Below are 16,322 nucleotides of genomic sequence, written 5' to 3'. Positions count from 1 at the left end.
GGAATCAGGGATGGCAAGACAAAGGGCAAGGTATGCAGGATGTAAGAATTGGAAAATTACTTGCTGAGAACATGTATGTTGATGTGCTTGATTGAACCAGTACACAGTGTGTTTTGGATGGAAAATTTATTGGTGGGTTGTGATGGTGTATAGTGAATTAAGGTAGAAAATAAAAATTAAAAAAAAAAAAAGAAAAAAACAAGAAAAATATTTTAACAAATTGCTGAACCTATCAACAACTCAAAAGAAAGTAAAATATTTAAATTGGGAAAACAATGCATAGTTAAAAAAAAGAAATCAGTAACGTTTTACACAAAAGTCATAAAATTCTATTTCATGATTTCAGTCTTATGTTCAAACACTCTTCTGTTGAATATGCAGTGTTACTGTGGTCCACTCTTTCTGTTTAAATCCTGGAAGGTAACATTCAACGTTGTTATTGATAGTTTTTGTCCCTACCATTAAATTGGTCATTTTCTTGGTTAAAAAAAAAAAACAACAACTCTAAAAGTACAGTTATATACAATTCTTTCACTCCCCACCCATATCTTCATAAAAGACACTGTATTACAGTACATATAGTTTCCATTATAGAAAAAAACTGTGTGTGTGTTGGCTCTCTCAACTGTAAGAGTGATCATATTTTATCTATTTTTCCTAAGAAAAGTCCAAACTTCACTAAACGTAAAACAGATGTCACAGATTTCTTTCACAAATGTTGGCAGCAACACATTTTGATTTCAACTAAAGTACTCAGAAAACTAAAATAACTCCAAATGTCTCTCTGTAAGTATAAAGCAAAACATAAAGAGAAATTCAGTATAAAAATCTTTTAATTTCACTCTAAAAATATTGGGTCATCGGGAAAGTCATGACACATTTTGTATAGAAAAACACATCATGGCTTTCCTGACAACCGAATACATTCTTAGGACTATTAGGTTTAAAATGAGGTGTACCTCAGAAGTTAATTCACTAAAACATTATCAGTCACTCTCCTACATTGTTGGTGAGGAGTTGTTAGTACGGTACCTCTGGCTGTCAGTTTATTTTAAGTTTAAACAGACCCTTATCCTGTAACTCAGCAATTACGTGTCTGGTTTTTTATCCTCCAGACATCCATTTACACAAAGACCTTTAGCAAATATTAATAGCAGCAAATGTATATGTGCATATATATGCACATGCATGGCATATGAACATTTACAGTAGGATGCCTGTATGTTATATATGCACACCCCCATATGCATCACAGAACAATGTTTTGGTCAAAAAATTAATGGAAAAATAGAATTAAAGTACGAGTTGATTTTGGTGCAAACCTCCCTGAAATGCACATATAGTTTGTGTGTGTCCATGAACTCTGTGAAGGACTCCCCTCCCTGTGTTATGGTGACCCCACAGGATCACTACGGAGGTGAATAACTCCTGTCTCCCACTGACGTTACAGGCAGCCCACCCTCATGTAGCACCTTCTCAAGTGTTTGTAAAGATGCTGGTGTAAACAGATCTATCTACGGTGCTGTCAGTCACATAAAAGTACAGCGCATGCGGGCCAACAGGTGGTGTGTGGCTAAGGCGCTGGAGTTCCATGTGGCCACCTGCAGTGTATGTCCTGGACCTGAGGGCTTGCTTTCTCACTTTCTCTCTCTCTCTCTCTCTCTCTGCTGAGCACACATGCCCAATTAAATGTAAATTAAATAATAATAGTAACAATAAATGAAATTAAATAATTCTTTAAAAAATAAAAGTATTGCACACACTGTTATGTATAGCACATGGTCCCTTGATGACAATAAACGACTTGATGATTATTAACAAGTATATGCCTGGCTTATGTATTTATTGTACTACACTTTTACTCTTACTTTAGGATGTAGTCATACTCAGTAAAAAACAAGGAATCTGGGCCATCAGGTGGCATGGTAGTTAAGGACCTGGATTCCACAAGGCTGACTTCACAGTTCTAGTCCCTGGACCCAGAGGCCTGATAAACAAGCCAGGCACGTGTGTGTGTGCCAAAATCCCAAAAGGAGAATGGAGGAGAAAGGATTGTGTCATGGTCATCGCCCCCTGCAGGTGATTTCTCACTTTCCCTCTCAATCTCTGTCTCTGGCAAGCACATACATCCTATGGAAAAATTATATATATACACACACACACGTTTACTGTGAGACAGTATGCCACGTCATACCAGCAGAAGCCTCACACATCTCGTGTTGAAGGCATCTCTTGATTGTATCATTTTCTCTTGTGCTTGATTTAGTTAAGCTCCATTCACGCTAGGTGCCCTATACAGGCATATCACTTTTAATCTTTTATACTATATTTTCCATGCATGTGTGGTCTCAGATCGCATGATCCTTCTGCATTGGCCTCCCAAGTAGCTGCAAACAGAGGCACAGCCTTGTACCCAGCTCTTTAGGGGGGCCAGGAATCTCACCTGGTGTCCCATGCGACCTCAGTCTGCCTAGCAGCAGTGTCCAGTGGTTACTCCCTCCAGTGGGCCTTGGGGTGTTCAGTGTGCCTTCTCCATGTCTAGGTACACTGGATACACAAACGCCTTTGTGTTGTAATTGCCGACAGTGTGAGTGCGTAATGTGCTGTACGGGTCTGCAGCTGTGGGAGAACGGGCTGCACCACATAGCCTGGTGGCCTTCTAAGTATATTCTGTGATGTTCACACCATGACAACTTCTGAGAACATACCCTGTCACAGAGTGACACACAACTGTGCAATATATGAAATTACAATATGTTACATGCACCAAAAACCACCCGATGTTCTTTCAACCCAATGGGTGAATGTCCATACAGCAGAACACCACTCAGCAATATAAAGAAACAATGTACTGATGTAAATAAGACGACTTAGTTTAAAAGTTTAAAAGGCATTACTGCTGGAGACTTATCAGGATGTGAAGACCTGCTGGGAGTACCCATTTCTCTCTCATGGAAAAGTAAACTAAATTTTAATTAAGTAAATAAATGGGACAATTAAAAAACCTATAAAAGTATTCAAAATAAAGAGCTAAAAGAAAGAAATGATAAAAAAGGAAATCATTCATTTAAAAAAAGAAAAAAGGAGGGACCAGCAGGTGTAGTGCTTAGGGCACTGGACTCCCACATGGCCGACTATAGTTCAAGTCCCGGACCTGGTGGCTTGCTTTCTCACTTTCTCTCTCTCGGTCTATTGCTCTGTCCCTCTCTGGTCAAATTAAATAAATAAATAAAGCTAAATAATAAATAAAATAATAATAATTAATAAAAAGAGGTGCAGAACTGAGCAAACTCTGAGCCTGGAAGCAGGAGAACAGGCATCTCTGAGGAATAGAGCACTGGGGAAGGTGAGAGGAATTCAAAGTTCAGCCTAACTGCCACCAACACCAGGCAGCGTGGTGCTCATGGCAGCATAGCTTCAGCTGCGAGATCTAAGTGGGCAACTCAAACTTGGGGGAAAAGGTACTGTTAGGCCCCACATGAGTACCAGTACAAATCTGCTACCACAGGGAGGAAAATGAGACACACTTCCCTCCAGCACCAACACAGACAGGGGTGAAGAGCGGAACACTGAGGAAGGTTATCCACGAGGCACAGGTCCCAGAACTGAGCCACACGGCAGGTGGGATGCGATGAGGAAGAATGCCCTACTGTGAGACAGTATGCCACGTCATACCAGCAGAAGCCTCACACATCTCGTGTTGAAGGCATCTCTTGATTGTATCATTTTCTCTTGTGCTTGATTTAGTTAAGCTCCATTCACGCTAGGTGCCCTATACAGGCATATCACTTTTAATCTTTTATACTATATTTTCCATGCATGTGTGGTCTCAGATCGCATGATCCTTCTGCATTGGCCTCCCAAGTAGCTGCAAACAGAGGCACAGCCTTGTACCCAGCTCTTTAGGGGGGCCAGGAATCTCACCTGGTGTCCCATGCGACCTCAGTCTGCCTAGCAGCAGTGTCCAGTGGTTACTCCCTCCAGTGGGCCTTGGGGTGTTCAGTGTGCCTTCTCCATGTCTAGGTACACTGGATACACAAACGCCTTTGTGTTGTAATTGCCGACAGTGTGAGTGCGTAATGTGCTGTACGGGTCTGCAGCTGTGGGAGAACGGGCTGCACCACATAGCCTGGTGGCCTTCTAAGTATATTCTGTGATGTTCACACCATGACAACTTCTGAGAACATACCCTGTCACAGAGTGACACACAACTGTGCAATATATGAAATTACAATATGTTACATGCACCAAAAACCACCCGATGTTCTTTCAACCCAATGGGTGAATGTCCATACAGCAGAACACCACTCAGCAATATAAAGAAACAATGTACTGATGTAAATAAGACGACTTAGTTTAAAAGTTTAAAAGGCATTACTGCTGGAGACTTATCAGGATGTGAAGACCTGCTGGGAGTACCCATTTCTCTCTCATGGAAAAGTAAACTAAATTTTAATTAAGTAAATAAATGGGACAATTAAAAAACCTATAAAAGTATTCAAAATAAAGAGCTAAAAGAAAGAAATGATAAAAAAGGAAATCATTCATTTAAAAAAAAAAAAAAGGAGGGACCAGCAGGTGGAGTGCTTAGGGCACTGGACTCCCACATGGCCGACTATAGTTCAAGTCCCGGACCTGGTGGCTTGCTTTCTCACTTTCTCTCTCTCGGTCTATTGCTCTGTCCCTCTCTGGTCAAATTAAATAAATAAATAAAGCTAAATAATAAATAAAATAATAATAATTAATAAAAAGAGGTGCAGAACTGAGCAAACTCTGAGCCTGGAAGCAGGAGAACAGGCATCTCTGAGGAATAGAGCACTGGGGAAGGTGAGAGGAATTCAAAGTTCAGCCTAACTGCCACCAACACCAGGCAGCGTGGTGCTCATGGCAGCATAGCTTCAGCTGCGAGATCTAAGTGGGCAACTCAAACTTGGGGGAAAAGGTACTGTTAGGCCCCACATGAGTACCAGTACAAATCTGCTACCACAGGGAGGAAAATGAGACACACTTCCCTCCAGCACCAACACAGACAGGGGTGAAGAGCGGAACACTGAGGAAGGTTATCCACGAGGCACAGGTCCCAGAACTGAGCCACATGGCGGGTGGGATGCGACGAGGAAGAATGCCCTTTGTGCCCACGAGCTCAGCACTAAGTGATGAGCATTGACAGTTCACGCCGGAGCGTGGTTCTCCTGAGAGATGCAGACATACAGGGACTGCAGGAAGCTGGGTAGAGGTGGCACACTAAGGAACGCTCTGTCATCAGGTTTCCCATCTCAGCACAAGGTAATAGCAGTCCACTGCCGGAAGAACCTGATGTCATGAAGCCTGAAGATAAAAAAAGCACCCAAATCCCAAATTGGCTCAGCCTTGGTGGCGCCCGAGTGGTACCACACTTAGCAGGCTGGAGACCACACGGGCAGTCCAGGTTCAGGCAGGTGGCATGGGAACTAAGGCACTGGACTCCCACATGGCGGACCGCCATCTGAGTCTCGGACCAGGAACCTTAAAAATTACACTGGGCACATATGCATGTCCAAAATTCCATGGAGAATGGAGAAGGGATTGCAGCATGACATAACCATTACCCATCTGCAGGTTCTTTCCTTTTATTTTTTTAAGAGATAAATATTTTGCTATGGGGTACACATGCTCACTGGAGAGACAGAGAGAAACAGAGACAGAAAGCAAGAAATTACCCCCCAGGGTATGGCCATGCTGCGATTCCTTCGTCTCCAGTCTTCTCTCAGGATTGTGGGCACTCTGTGCGAGTTTTAAGCTGCTGGGTCCAGGACTCAAACTGCAGTTGACTACATGGGACCTAATACAGTGATGTAACTGTTATCTGCTGGTTCCTTGAAGGAAGTTCTTAAGGAAACGGAGCATATCACTCAAAAAATCTTTTTTTTTTTTTTTTAGGTTTTTGCCTTAGGGTGTAGTGCATCCTTTGCTGGGGCGAGAGAGACAGACAGACAGAGACAGAGATAGATAGTGAGAGGGAAAGTGAGAAATCACCCCTTGGGGGGATGGCCACACTGCAATCCCATCTCTGTTCTCTTTCAGGGTCCCTGGACACGTACACACACATGCCCAGCATGACTTTGAAACCACTGGTCCAGAACTCGAACCACGGTTGGCCATACGGGCCAGTGACGTGACCGCTATGCCATCTGCTGGTCCCTTGGTCATAAATCTTAACACAAAGAAAGTGTGTTAAGAGTGCTAGAAATTGAAAAAATAAAAATATGCAAAAACATGTTTATCTTTTTAATAGTTTTTAAAATAACTGACTAAAGCAAAACTGGTAACCATGTACTAAGGGTCTTGCATATCTGTGAAAGTGAGCCAGAGGACAGCAACAGCAGAGTGAGAGGGAAATGAAAGGCAGACAGTTTATAACTGAGACGTGCACCATTTAATGTGAGGCAGACTATGATAGGGCAAGATCAGGGTAGAGGGGAGTTAGTGAAATACTAGTAAGAGGGGGCTATCAGATGGCATGGTGGTTAAGGTGCTGGACTCCCACATGGCCAACTACGGTTTGAGTCCCAGATCCAGAGTTTTATAAATCATGCTGGTGTGTGTGCCCCAAATGCCAAGACGAGAATAGAGGAGAGGGGACCATGTTGTGGCCATCCCCCCTAAGGGGTAATTTCTTACTTTTTCTCTGTCTTTGTCTCGGCAAGCGTACATACCCTATGGCAAAAATTAAAAAAAAAGAAAAAAGAATGACAAGAATTTCTCCAAAATTAAAGCCATCAATCCTGAGTCTGATAAACTATAGCTCTATGACGAAAAGCTACAAGTAAATTCACATTCAGACACATCGAGCTTAAACTGCACAACGGCAGCGACAATGAAGAGGCGCTTAAAGCCAAGTGACTCATCTGAGGTCAGAGTCTGGACTAAATTCCCGGTCTCCTGATCAATGTTAAGTACCCCCAATTGTTTGCTTCAGCCCGTGTGTGCTTGCCCAAGAGACAGAGAGAGAAGCGAAGTGAGAAAATAGCCACCAGGGGGATGGCTACGCAGAAACCCCTTCTCCTCTCAGAGTTCTGGGCATGCGTGCACACACTCCTGGTATTTTCTAAGACACCAGATGTGGGACTCCAACCATGTAGTTGGCTAGGTAGGATCCAGCTCCCTTGATCACAATGCCACACTGGCTCTGTTTGGTACCCTTTTAAAAATACTGGTGGCTCTCCACAAAGTTTCATTTCCCAGAAACATCCCCCAAATCCGTTCAGCTCTCTGGCTCCACTACTATCACGGTAGTCTAAACTATTAAACTCTTCTCTTTCTTCACTGATCTACCTGTGTCCAGTCCATTCTCCCTGCACACCCAGAATAATTCTTTCTAAGATGTCACACTTTTGCCTTCCTCAGGCCCTGCTCAAATCCTTGAGTTTCACTCTGGTCTTGGAATTGTGATAAAATTCCTGGTACAAAGTCCATGGAGTGTGGCCCTTACACACATTCCCCTGCTCGTGCCCACTCTGTCCGCCAGCCTCCTGTCAGCTTCCTCCTGGTATAGGGCCTAGGCGAAGCTGTGCCCTCTGGGAAGGACCTTTTTGTGAGTTCACACCTACTCATTTTTTTTTTTTTTTTTTTTGCTATAGGGCACGTGCGCTCACCAGACAGACAGAGAGACAGAAAGCGAGAAATCACCCCCCCCAGGGGATGATCACGCTGTAATCCCTTCTCCTCCGTTCTCCTCTCGGGATCTTGGGCACGCACAGACACGCACCTGGCCTGAGTTTTAAGCCACTGGGTCCAGAACTTGAACCGCGGTCGACTATGTGGGAGTCCAGTGACATAGCCATTACGCTAACTGCTGGTCTCACACCTACTCATTTTTCAGATGTCAGCTCAAGCGCTGGGAAATCATTCCGAGTTCTTCAACAGCATTATGTAATTCTCCTTTGTACCATTTAACAGAGTCATAATTTTAGATTTAGTTTTGCAGTTAGTTGTTAATACCTTGTTTCTCCATTAGGTTCTAAGTTCCAGGAGGATCGAGGATTTATATCTGTTTGGTTCACGTTTTAGTAATGCCCAACACACAGTGAATGTGCAACAAACAAGAAAAGGAGGAAAGGGGCATACCTGTAGGGAGTGACGGCCTGAATTAAAGCACAGCAACCGCGCTGTGCTCTCAGAGGGGACAAATCATCAAGAGAGACAGTGCTGTTCAAACTGCAGAGTGAAAACAGTCCCTAAAAAGTAAATCTGTAAAATAGCTTACCTAGACACAAATTCACCTAGTTCTGAGTATTCTGTGGGCTCCATTATTATGTTGAGGTCAGTAATAACAGAAGACGAGCTCTCCACATTCTAAAACAAAATAAAATGTTTATGTATTAGAGATTAGGAAACTTTTTTTTTTTAAAGGAAGAAGGTTTTTTTAAATAATTATTTTTTATTTTAACTATATTTATTTGAATTTATTTATTTCATTTTATTTTAATTAGATCAGAGAGGGACAGAGTGAGAGATAGAGAGAGAGAGAGAGAAAGAAAGTGAGAAGCAAGCTGCCAGGTTTGGGACTTGAACCATGGCCAGCCATCTGGGAGTCCAGTGCCCTTAATCATCATGTCATTTGACAGCCCCAAGTAAATATGATAAGGCAAGATCAGGGTAGGGGTAGAGTTTTAAACTTTTAAAGTAAAATAGAGAAGACTAAAGTACATCAAAAAAATGTAAAATGAAATGCCACCAAATACAGCAAAGAATAATCAAGAACTTATATGAAAAATGCTCATTTGTTAAAAGAATGAAATCAGATCCTCACTCCATACCAAAAACCAAAATGAACTCCAAATGAATTACTTATTTCAACAAAGACAACATAAAATACTAGGAGGAGGAACTTTAAATATGTAACTCATCAATGAGGAGGGAAAAGCTTCCTAAGGAAACAGATTGAGAAACGGTAAATATGTTCATATTAAGAATCCAAAATATCTAAGAGAAAAATGACTTTATAATAAAAAGAGAATCAATAATCCGAGCAATATATTTGCCACAAATGTGACAAAGAGACAGTGAAATCTGAAGAGAAAAAAGCAAACTAAAAAATCACAGGTGAAAACAATTTAACCTAATTTTTTTTTTTTTTTTTTTTTGGAGAGATTTTCACTGTAGGGCGCGTGCGCTCGCCAGACAGACAGAGAGAGACATAGAGACAGAAAGCGAGAAATCACCCCCCAGGGGGGATGGTCACGCCACAATCCCTTCTCCTCCATTCTCCTCTCGGGATCTTGGGCATGCATGCACACACGCCCGGTGTGAGTTTTAAGCCACCAGGTCTGGGACGTGAACCGCGGTCGACTACGTGGGAGTCCAGCAACACAGCCATTACGCTAACTGCTGGTTCCCTTAACCTAATTTTTAAAAGTGTCCAATCACAGAGCGAGCCAGTGGCAATGTGGTTAAGGCACTGGACTCCCAGATAGTCAGCTGCTGTCAAGTCCTGGTCCCTGAGGCTTGAAACTACACCAGGCCCATGTACGAGCCGGCCCAAAATCCTGAGAAGAGAAGGGACTGTAGCGTGGCCATAGCTCTGGGTGATGATTTCTTGCTTTCTGTCTATGTCTCTCCAACGAGTGCAAGCATCCTATAATAGCAAAAATCCCTAAAAATTTAAAAAAAATTAAAAAGAGCCTCATTTCGTAAGTAATAAGATAAATGTAAATTTGAAGAATAAGGGGCTGGCTTTGTAGATTAACGGTTAAGGAGGCCAGATTCCATAAGGACGACCATAGTCAGAATCCTGGTCCCACAGCAGTTGGCATAATGGCTATGTTGCTAGACTCTCATGTAGTCGACCAAGGTTCAAGTACTGGCCTCAGTGGCTTAAACTCACACCAGGCATGTGTGCATGCATGCCCAAGATCCCAGGAAGAGAATGGAGGAGAAGGGGTTGCGGCATGGGCATTCCCCCTGGGGGATGATTTCTTGCTGTCTCTCCAGCGAGCACACAACGCCCTATAGCAAAAACCTCTCCAAAAAAAGAAAAGAAAGAATCCTGGTCCCAGCAACTTGAAAAACACGCCAGGAGTATGTGTGTTCATGCCCAAAATACCAATGGAATGAGCAAACAGAGAAGGGACTGTGGTATGACCATGCCCCATTGGGTAAAAAAAGATGACATTTTTTACTATAAAATGAACAAAAATTTTAAAATCTTAATGCTGAGCTGGCCCTGTAGCCTAGGGGTTAAGGAAGTTGGATACCACATGGTCAACCTTGGTTTGAGTCCTGATCCTGTGGCTTAGAAAACATCCATGTGTGCTGACATGGATGAGTATGCATCTGTACCCAAAGTCCTGATGGGAGGGAGGGAGGAGGACTGTGGCATGACCATGCCCCACTGAGGGATGATTTCTCTTTTTCTCTGGCAAATGCATGCATCCTGACAATTAAAAGCAAAAATGTTACTGCCAGGCTAGCTGTGGTGGCAAGGGCAGGAGGTGCTGCCGTGTAATACAGTGGCTATCTGGGAGGGCTGGGTGTGACCCCTGGTCTCACCCCTGCCTGTGGCCCTGCTGGCTGGGAAATTGTAGGGGGCACTGTGAAATGTGGCCAGACCCCATCGGGGGTCCAATCTCTCTCTCTCCCTCTCTCTCTCTTTCTCTCTCTGCCTCTCATTCTTATGCAAGAAAGAAACTTAAAAAAAAGTTAATGCTGGTAAATAAACTGAAACCCAGCAGTGGTAGTATAAACTGGATTAATCCTTTGGAAATTATTCTGACAACATATAACTGAGATATTCATCTTTTCCATCCCAGCAATTTGACTACTATGACTGTACCCTACAGCAGTAAGAAAGGAAGACAGAGACTTACAAGTAGACAGTCGTCGCAATGCTGCATATGATGAAAAGTGAGAAACAACTCTACACTCAACAAAGGAGACTGTTAAACTGATACTTTTTAAACGGCCAATTTTGGCTTTCCTTTTTTTTCTCCTATTATGTATTTACCAACAATTTCTCGCTATTCTTGTTTTTGGAAAAATCATATGTTCACTCTCTATTATCTGTCCTCCAGATTCTTTATCGTTTCTTCAATTATGTTTACAAGTTACTTTTCTTTTTCTATTTATTTATTATTTTTAATTTGCTATAGGGCATGTGCACTCATCAGAGAGAACTTGAGAAAGCAAGCCACTAGGTCCAGGACTCGAACTGTGGTCAGTGATGGGGGAGTACAGTGCCTTGGCCATCATGCCACCTGCTGGCCCCAGGTGACTTTTCTTAAGCCTATCCTCCACATTCTACTTCCTGGTACTGCTAATCTAGGTTTCTGTATTATAATCATTCTATTCTTTTTTTCCTCTAAGCTTTGTTTTTAAGGAATTTTTTCTTAAGAGAGGTTTTTGCTATAGGGCCTGTACACTCACCAGAAAGACAGAGAGAAACTGAGAGACAGAGAGCAAGAAATCACCCCCCAGGGGGGGATGGCCATGCTGCAATCCCTTCTCCTCCATTCTCCTCTTGGAATCTTGGGCACATATGCACATGTACCCAGCGTGAGTTTAAGCCACTGGGTCCAGGATTCGAACCACGGTCGACTACACGGGAGTCCAGCAATGTAGTCATTATGCCACCTATTGGTCCCAAGGAATTATTTAATTTATTTATTATTATTTTTTAGTTTGACCAGAGAGAAAGGAAGTGAGAAAGCAAGCCACCCATTCTGGGACTCAAACCATGGTTGCCTATCCAATGCCTTAACTACCATGTCACCTGCTGGTGCCAGTTTTCTGATTTTCTTACTCAATTTTCTTTATGTTTTAAGAGTCAAAGCAGCTTTTATATAGCATGTTCTATTATTTCCTGGACTAAGTTTTCCAAAGTGTATTCAGCTGTATTTTATTCCCTCTCCTTTCTTTCATGGCAGTATTTTCGCCAGTTTTAGATCATTTTGTGCAATGCGCTGATGGAAGGACTCTGTGCTGTCTTTATGCTCTGAACTCTACAGCTCCTCTTTGTTATTACAGGAGTGAATGTAGCGGTTTTCGCTAATTCCTAAATACTAGACTGAGTGCCTATTCCCCGATTCTCTTCCTCATCTGTCTGAATACCAACTGTCTCCTCTCTTTATAATCCAAGCTGTTAGAGAAGTAGATATTGATAGTTCATCATTTTTATAAAGTTCCTTATCTGCTTGAGTGCACAGAGAGAACTGTTTGGCAGTCTTACGACTAAAAAAAAAAAAAAAAAAAAAGTCAACCCAATTAAAAACTGTGCAAAGGATGGGACCAGCACTTAGTGTAATGACTATGTCACTGGACTCCTATGTAGTCGACTGTGATTTGAGTCCTGGACCCGGTGGCTTAAACTCATGACGGGTGTGTGTGCGTGCATGTGTGCCCAAGATCCTGAGAGGAAAATGGAGGAGAAGGGATTGTAGCACGGCCATCCCCCCTGGGGGGTAATTTCTCGCTTTCTGTCTCTCTGTCTCTCTCTGTCTTTCTGGTGAGCGCAAGCGCCCTATAGCAAAAACCCCTCCAAAGGGGGGGGGGAACTGTGCAAAGGAGCTGAATAGATATTTCTCCAAAGATGACATGTGAATGGCTAGTAAGCACATTAAAAAAGTTCGACAGCATTAATCATCTAGTAGTTCCATTTCACTCAGTAATTCCACTCCTAGTTACATACTCAAGGAAAATGAAAACATATGTCCACTGAAAAACTTGTACGTGAATGTTTATAGCAGTATTATTTATAGTAGTCAAAAGGCAAAAATAACCATTTCCATCAACTTATGGAATGAATAAACAATGTGGTATATCCACACAATGAAATATTCAGCCAAACAAACCAACAAAAAGTACAGGTATACGCTTCCACATAGACGAACCTTGGAAACATTATGCTAAGCGAAAAAAGCAGACGCAAAGGACATCGAGTTCTATGACTTCAAAAATATGAAATGTCCAAAATAAGCAAATCCATAGAGAAAAAATAGATTAGTCATTGCTTAGGGCTAAGGAAATGGATGGGGGATTGAGAAGTGATAATTAGAGAATACTAGTTTACTTTTTAGCTATTGGATGATGATGGGGATTTTAATGTCTTTGTATTGACTGATATACATAGTATTCTTTCTGGGAAAAGAAATGTAATAAACTATAAAGTTATATGTGATTTAATGTAATATAAACAAGATATTATAATAAATTTTTTTTGAAGAGGTTTTTGCTATAGAACGCGTGTGCTCGCCAGACAGACAGAGAGAGAGAGAGAGAGAGAAAGCGAGAAATCACCCCCCAGGGGGGATGGCCATGCCGCAATCCCTTCTCCTCCATTCTCCTCTTGGGATCTTGGTCACACATTCACATTAGTTTAAGCCACCGAGTCTGGGACTCGAACCACGGTCGACTACGTGGGAGTCCAGTGACATAGCCACTAATTGCTGGTCCTGATAATAAATTAATTAAAAAAAAAATACCAGGTTACTTTTTGAGGTGATAAAAAGTCCTAAAATTGACTGCGATGATGGTTGTACAACCCTGTGAATAAAATAAAAAGTACTGAACTGTACACTATTAATTAGTTTAGTTAGCTATAGGTTTTTGCCTGAGGGTGAGAGTCCTCGCCAGAGAGACACAGACACAGTGAGAGGGATAGTGAGAAATCACCCACTAGGGGGATGGTCATGCCATAATCCCTTTTCCTCTATTCTCCTCTTAGGACCTCGGGCACGCATACACATGTGCCCAGCATGATTTTCAAGCCACCAGGTAATGACTTGAATCATGGTCAGCCATGTGGGAGTCTAGCGACTTTACCGCCATGCCATCTGCTGGTACACTTTAAATGGATGAATGACACATTTGGTATGTGAATCATAGCTTGATAGAGCTATTACAAAAAAGGGGAAGAAAAATGGGAAAACAAGAATTGTAGAGGCACATCTTGTCTCTTATCCAAGTTCCTGTGTATGTTAGATTTGACCTTTCACACATTAAGTTAAGTCACTCTATCAAGGACAAATAATAGGTCACCATATCGATGCAAAGATGATGATTTTCTGGCCTTTTTCTACTTTTCTTTTGGGGGGGGGGTAGGTTGTGGATTCTATTCAACCACTGGAAAGCTGACTCTGAGATACTGTTTTTCCATCTCTCTCCTGCCCTGGGGTATTGCTAACCAGGCCAGCCCTCTCCAGTTGGAAAGGGAGCTTATAAACCATCTGACCTCAAAGCCCCTTCCTAAGTCTCAGCACATTCCTTCCCCTCACGCTCCATTTAACTTAAGCCCACAATTCACTTGCTTCTTTGTGACTTAACGATTATGAATAGAGCTCTTTAGGAAAAGGGTACCAGTAACTCGGCGAAATGTATGTACCTCTCATAGAGCACCGTGTGTCTGATTTCAGTGATCTGGTCCAAAGTCACACTATCAGGTAGCTTTTCTCTGGAGCCTGTGATAATAAGACTGTATTCCATTTTATTATGACATTTTCCTGTTTTTGAGTTGTTTTGTTCATTCCATCAGGCTTCAGGGAGAGAAGTTACAAAAACATACCGCCTGTGCGTCTTGCCCTACAAACTTCCACCTGATTGATTGTGCTGCATGGACTACAGAAGACTGGCGCATGTTGGTTCTGACAGTCATGAAACTCCTCACAAACATCAGAATGTTAATGACTCAGGACAGCAAATCTGGGGAACAGCTTCTGTGTTCCAACCAGGTTAGACAAGAATAGTTGGGCCAACAGAGATAACCATTCAAACACTCTGGACAGGTTTCCCTATTAAAAAAAAAAAAAAAAAGAGTTAATCTGGATAATTTTATAAGGTTGTTTTAGGTTCCAATATTCTGTTAATATGATTAGTTCACTTTTGGTTCAAGTATTATAATAATGTAATTTTATTACAATTCTATAAAGGGACAGTTTTACTATTTATATTTTTTAAAAATCTTCTGATAGCTAAACATCTCCCTCTAGTGGAAATTTTGTTTATAAAAAATGTTTTGGGGGACCAGCATTTGGCGTAATGGCTATGTCACTGGACTCTCACGTAGTCGACTGTGGTTTGAGTCCCGGACCCGGTGGCTTAAACTCAGGCTGGGCGCGTGTGCATACGTGCCTAAGATCCCAAGAGAATGGAGGAGAAGGGATTGCAGCCTGGCCATTCCCCCTGGGGAGTGATTTCTCGCTTTCTATTTCTCTATCTCTCACTGTCTTTCTGGCGAGTGCACACGCCCTATAGCAAAAACCCCTCAAAAAAAAAAAAAAAAGGTTTGGGCCCAGCTGGTGCAGTGGTGCTTAACATTGCTGGATTCCACATGGTGACCTGCACCATTGGAGGCCCAGCTCAGCAGCTTGGAAAACATTCCAGCTCATAAGTATGTGTGCCAACACCCTGAAAGGAGGAAATGGAGAGAAAGGGACTGCAGTGTGACCATCTCGGTGGGGATGCCTTCTGACCCCCCCTCATTCCCCTCCAGACAAGCAGACATACCCTCTGGCAAAATTAAAAAAAAATAGTTTTGGAACACAGAAGATTGCTTTGTTTTCTGTGGAGGGCACTGCATACGGAAGCCATCCTGAGCTATCCGCCATCTTGGAAACCATTAGCCTTCACTTCCTCACTGAGCAAACCCTCTCTCAGAAATCATGTGACCAACTGTTCTCCCCAGAAGTGGTTGGGTTTCTAGGCAATGGGAGAGATCCACCCACATCAATGATTGGTTCATGCTGATCTATCTCATTTGCATTTCGGGCAACCAATTGGTGCCCACCAGCTGTATATAACTCGCCATTTCTCTTCAATAAACGAAAGTAGAAGACGGAAGAAGACGACTTGATCAGCACTTCGTGTTGTGTGTACGTGTGTTTGTCCCATCTCTCACTCTCTCCCCCAGGGAATCTGTTCGACTGTCCCGCGGGTCGGGGCACGTGGCGCCTGAACAGGGACTTGGGTACGGGGATCCAGTGAAGAGCTCCCGAGGAAGGCTCCAGTGCAGAGCAACCCAGAAAAGCCGCGTCGGAAAACAGAAGGGGATGGCAGAGAATCGTCCCACGCACTGAAATAAAGAGAAAGGCTGCAGTGGAAAACAGAAGAGGACGGTATAGAATCGTCCAGAAGGGAACGGCAGAGATTCGTTCCGAGAAAGGCTGGCGAAAAATATAGAAGGACGAAGAGAAGACATCCTGATAAATATTTACTTATGTTTTATTTTTTTATTATTTTTTTGAGAGATTTTTGCTATAGGGCGCGTGAGCTTGCCAGACAGACAGAGACAGAGAGACAGAAAGTGAGAAATGACCCCCCAGGGGGGATGGTCACACCGCAATCTCTTCTCC

General features: G+C 42.6%; 1 protein-coding gene across 1 annotated transcript in view; it reads right to left on the bottom strand.

Annotated features, from left to right (window-relative positions):
* Positions 1 to 16,322, bottom strand: part of CENPP (centromere protein P) — a 273,851-nt gene that overhangs the window by 233,852 nt on the left and 23,677 nt on the right. The window contains exon 4 of the mRNA XM_006161460.3: positions 8,246 to 8,334. Coding sequence (XP_006161522.1) covers positions 8,246 to 8,334 — 89 coding nt within the window. The remainder of the gene's footprint in view (positions 1 to 8,245; positions 8,335 to 16,322) is intronic.

Source organism: Tupaia chinensis, unplaced genomic scaffold (genome assembly GCF_000334495.1).
Source record: "Tupaia chinensis unplaced genomic scaffold, TupChi_1.0 Scaffold138619_1, whole genome shotgun sequence".
In the NCBI taxonomy this organism is placed as follows: domain Eukaryota; kingdom Metazoa; phylum Chordata; class Mammalia; order Scandentia; family Tupaiidae; genus Tupaia; species Tupaia belangeri.
The sequence above is the reverse complement of the archived record's forward strand: the minus strand, read 5'-3'. Positions and strand labels throughout refer to the sequence as shown.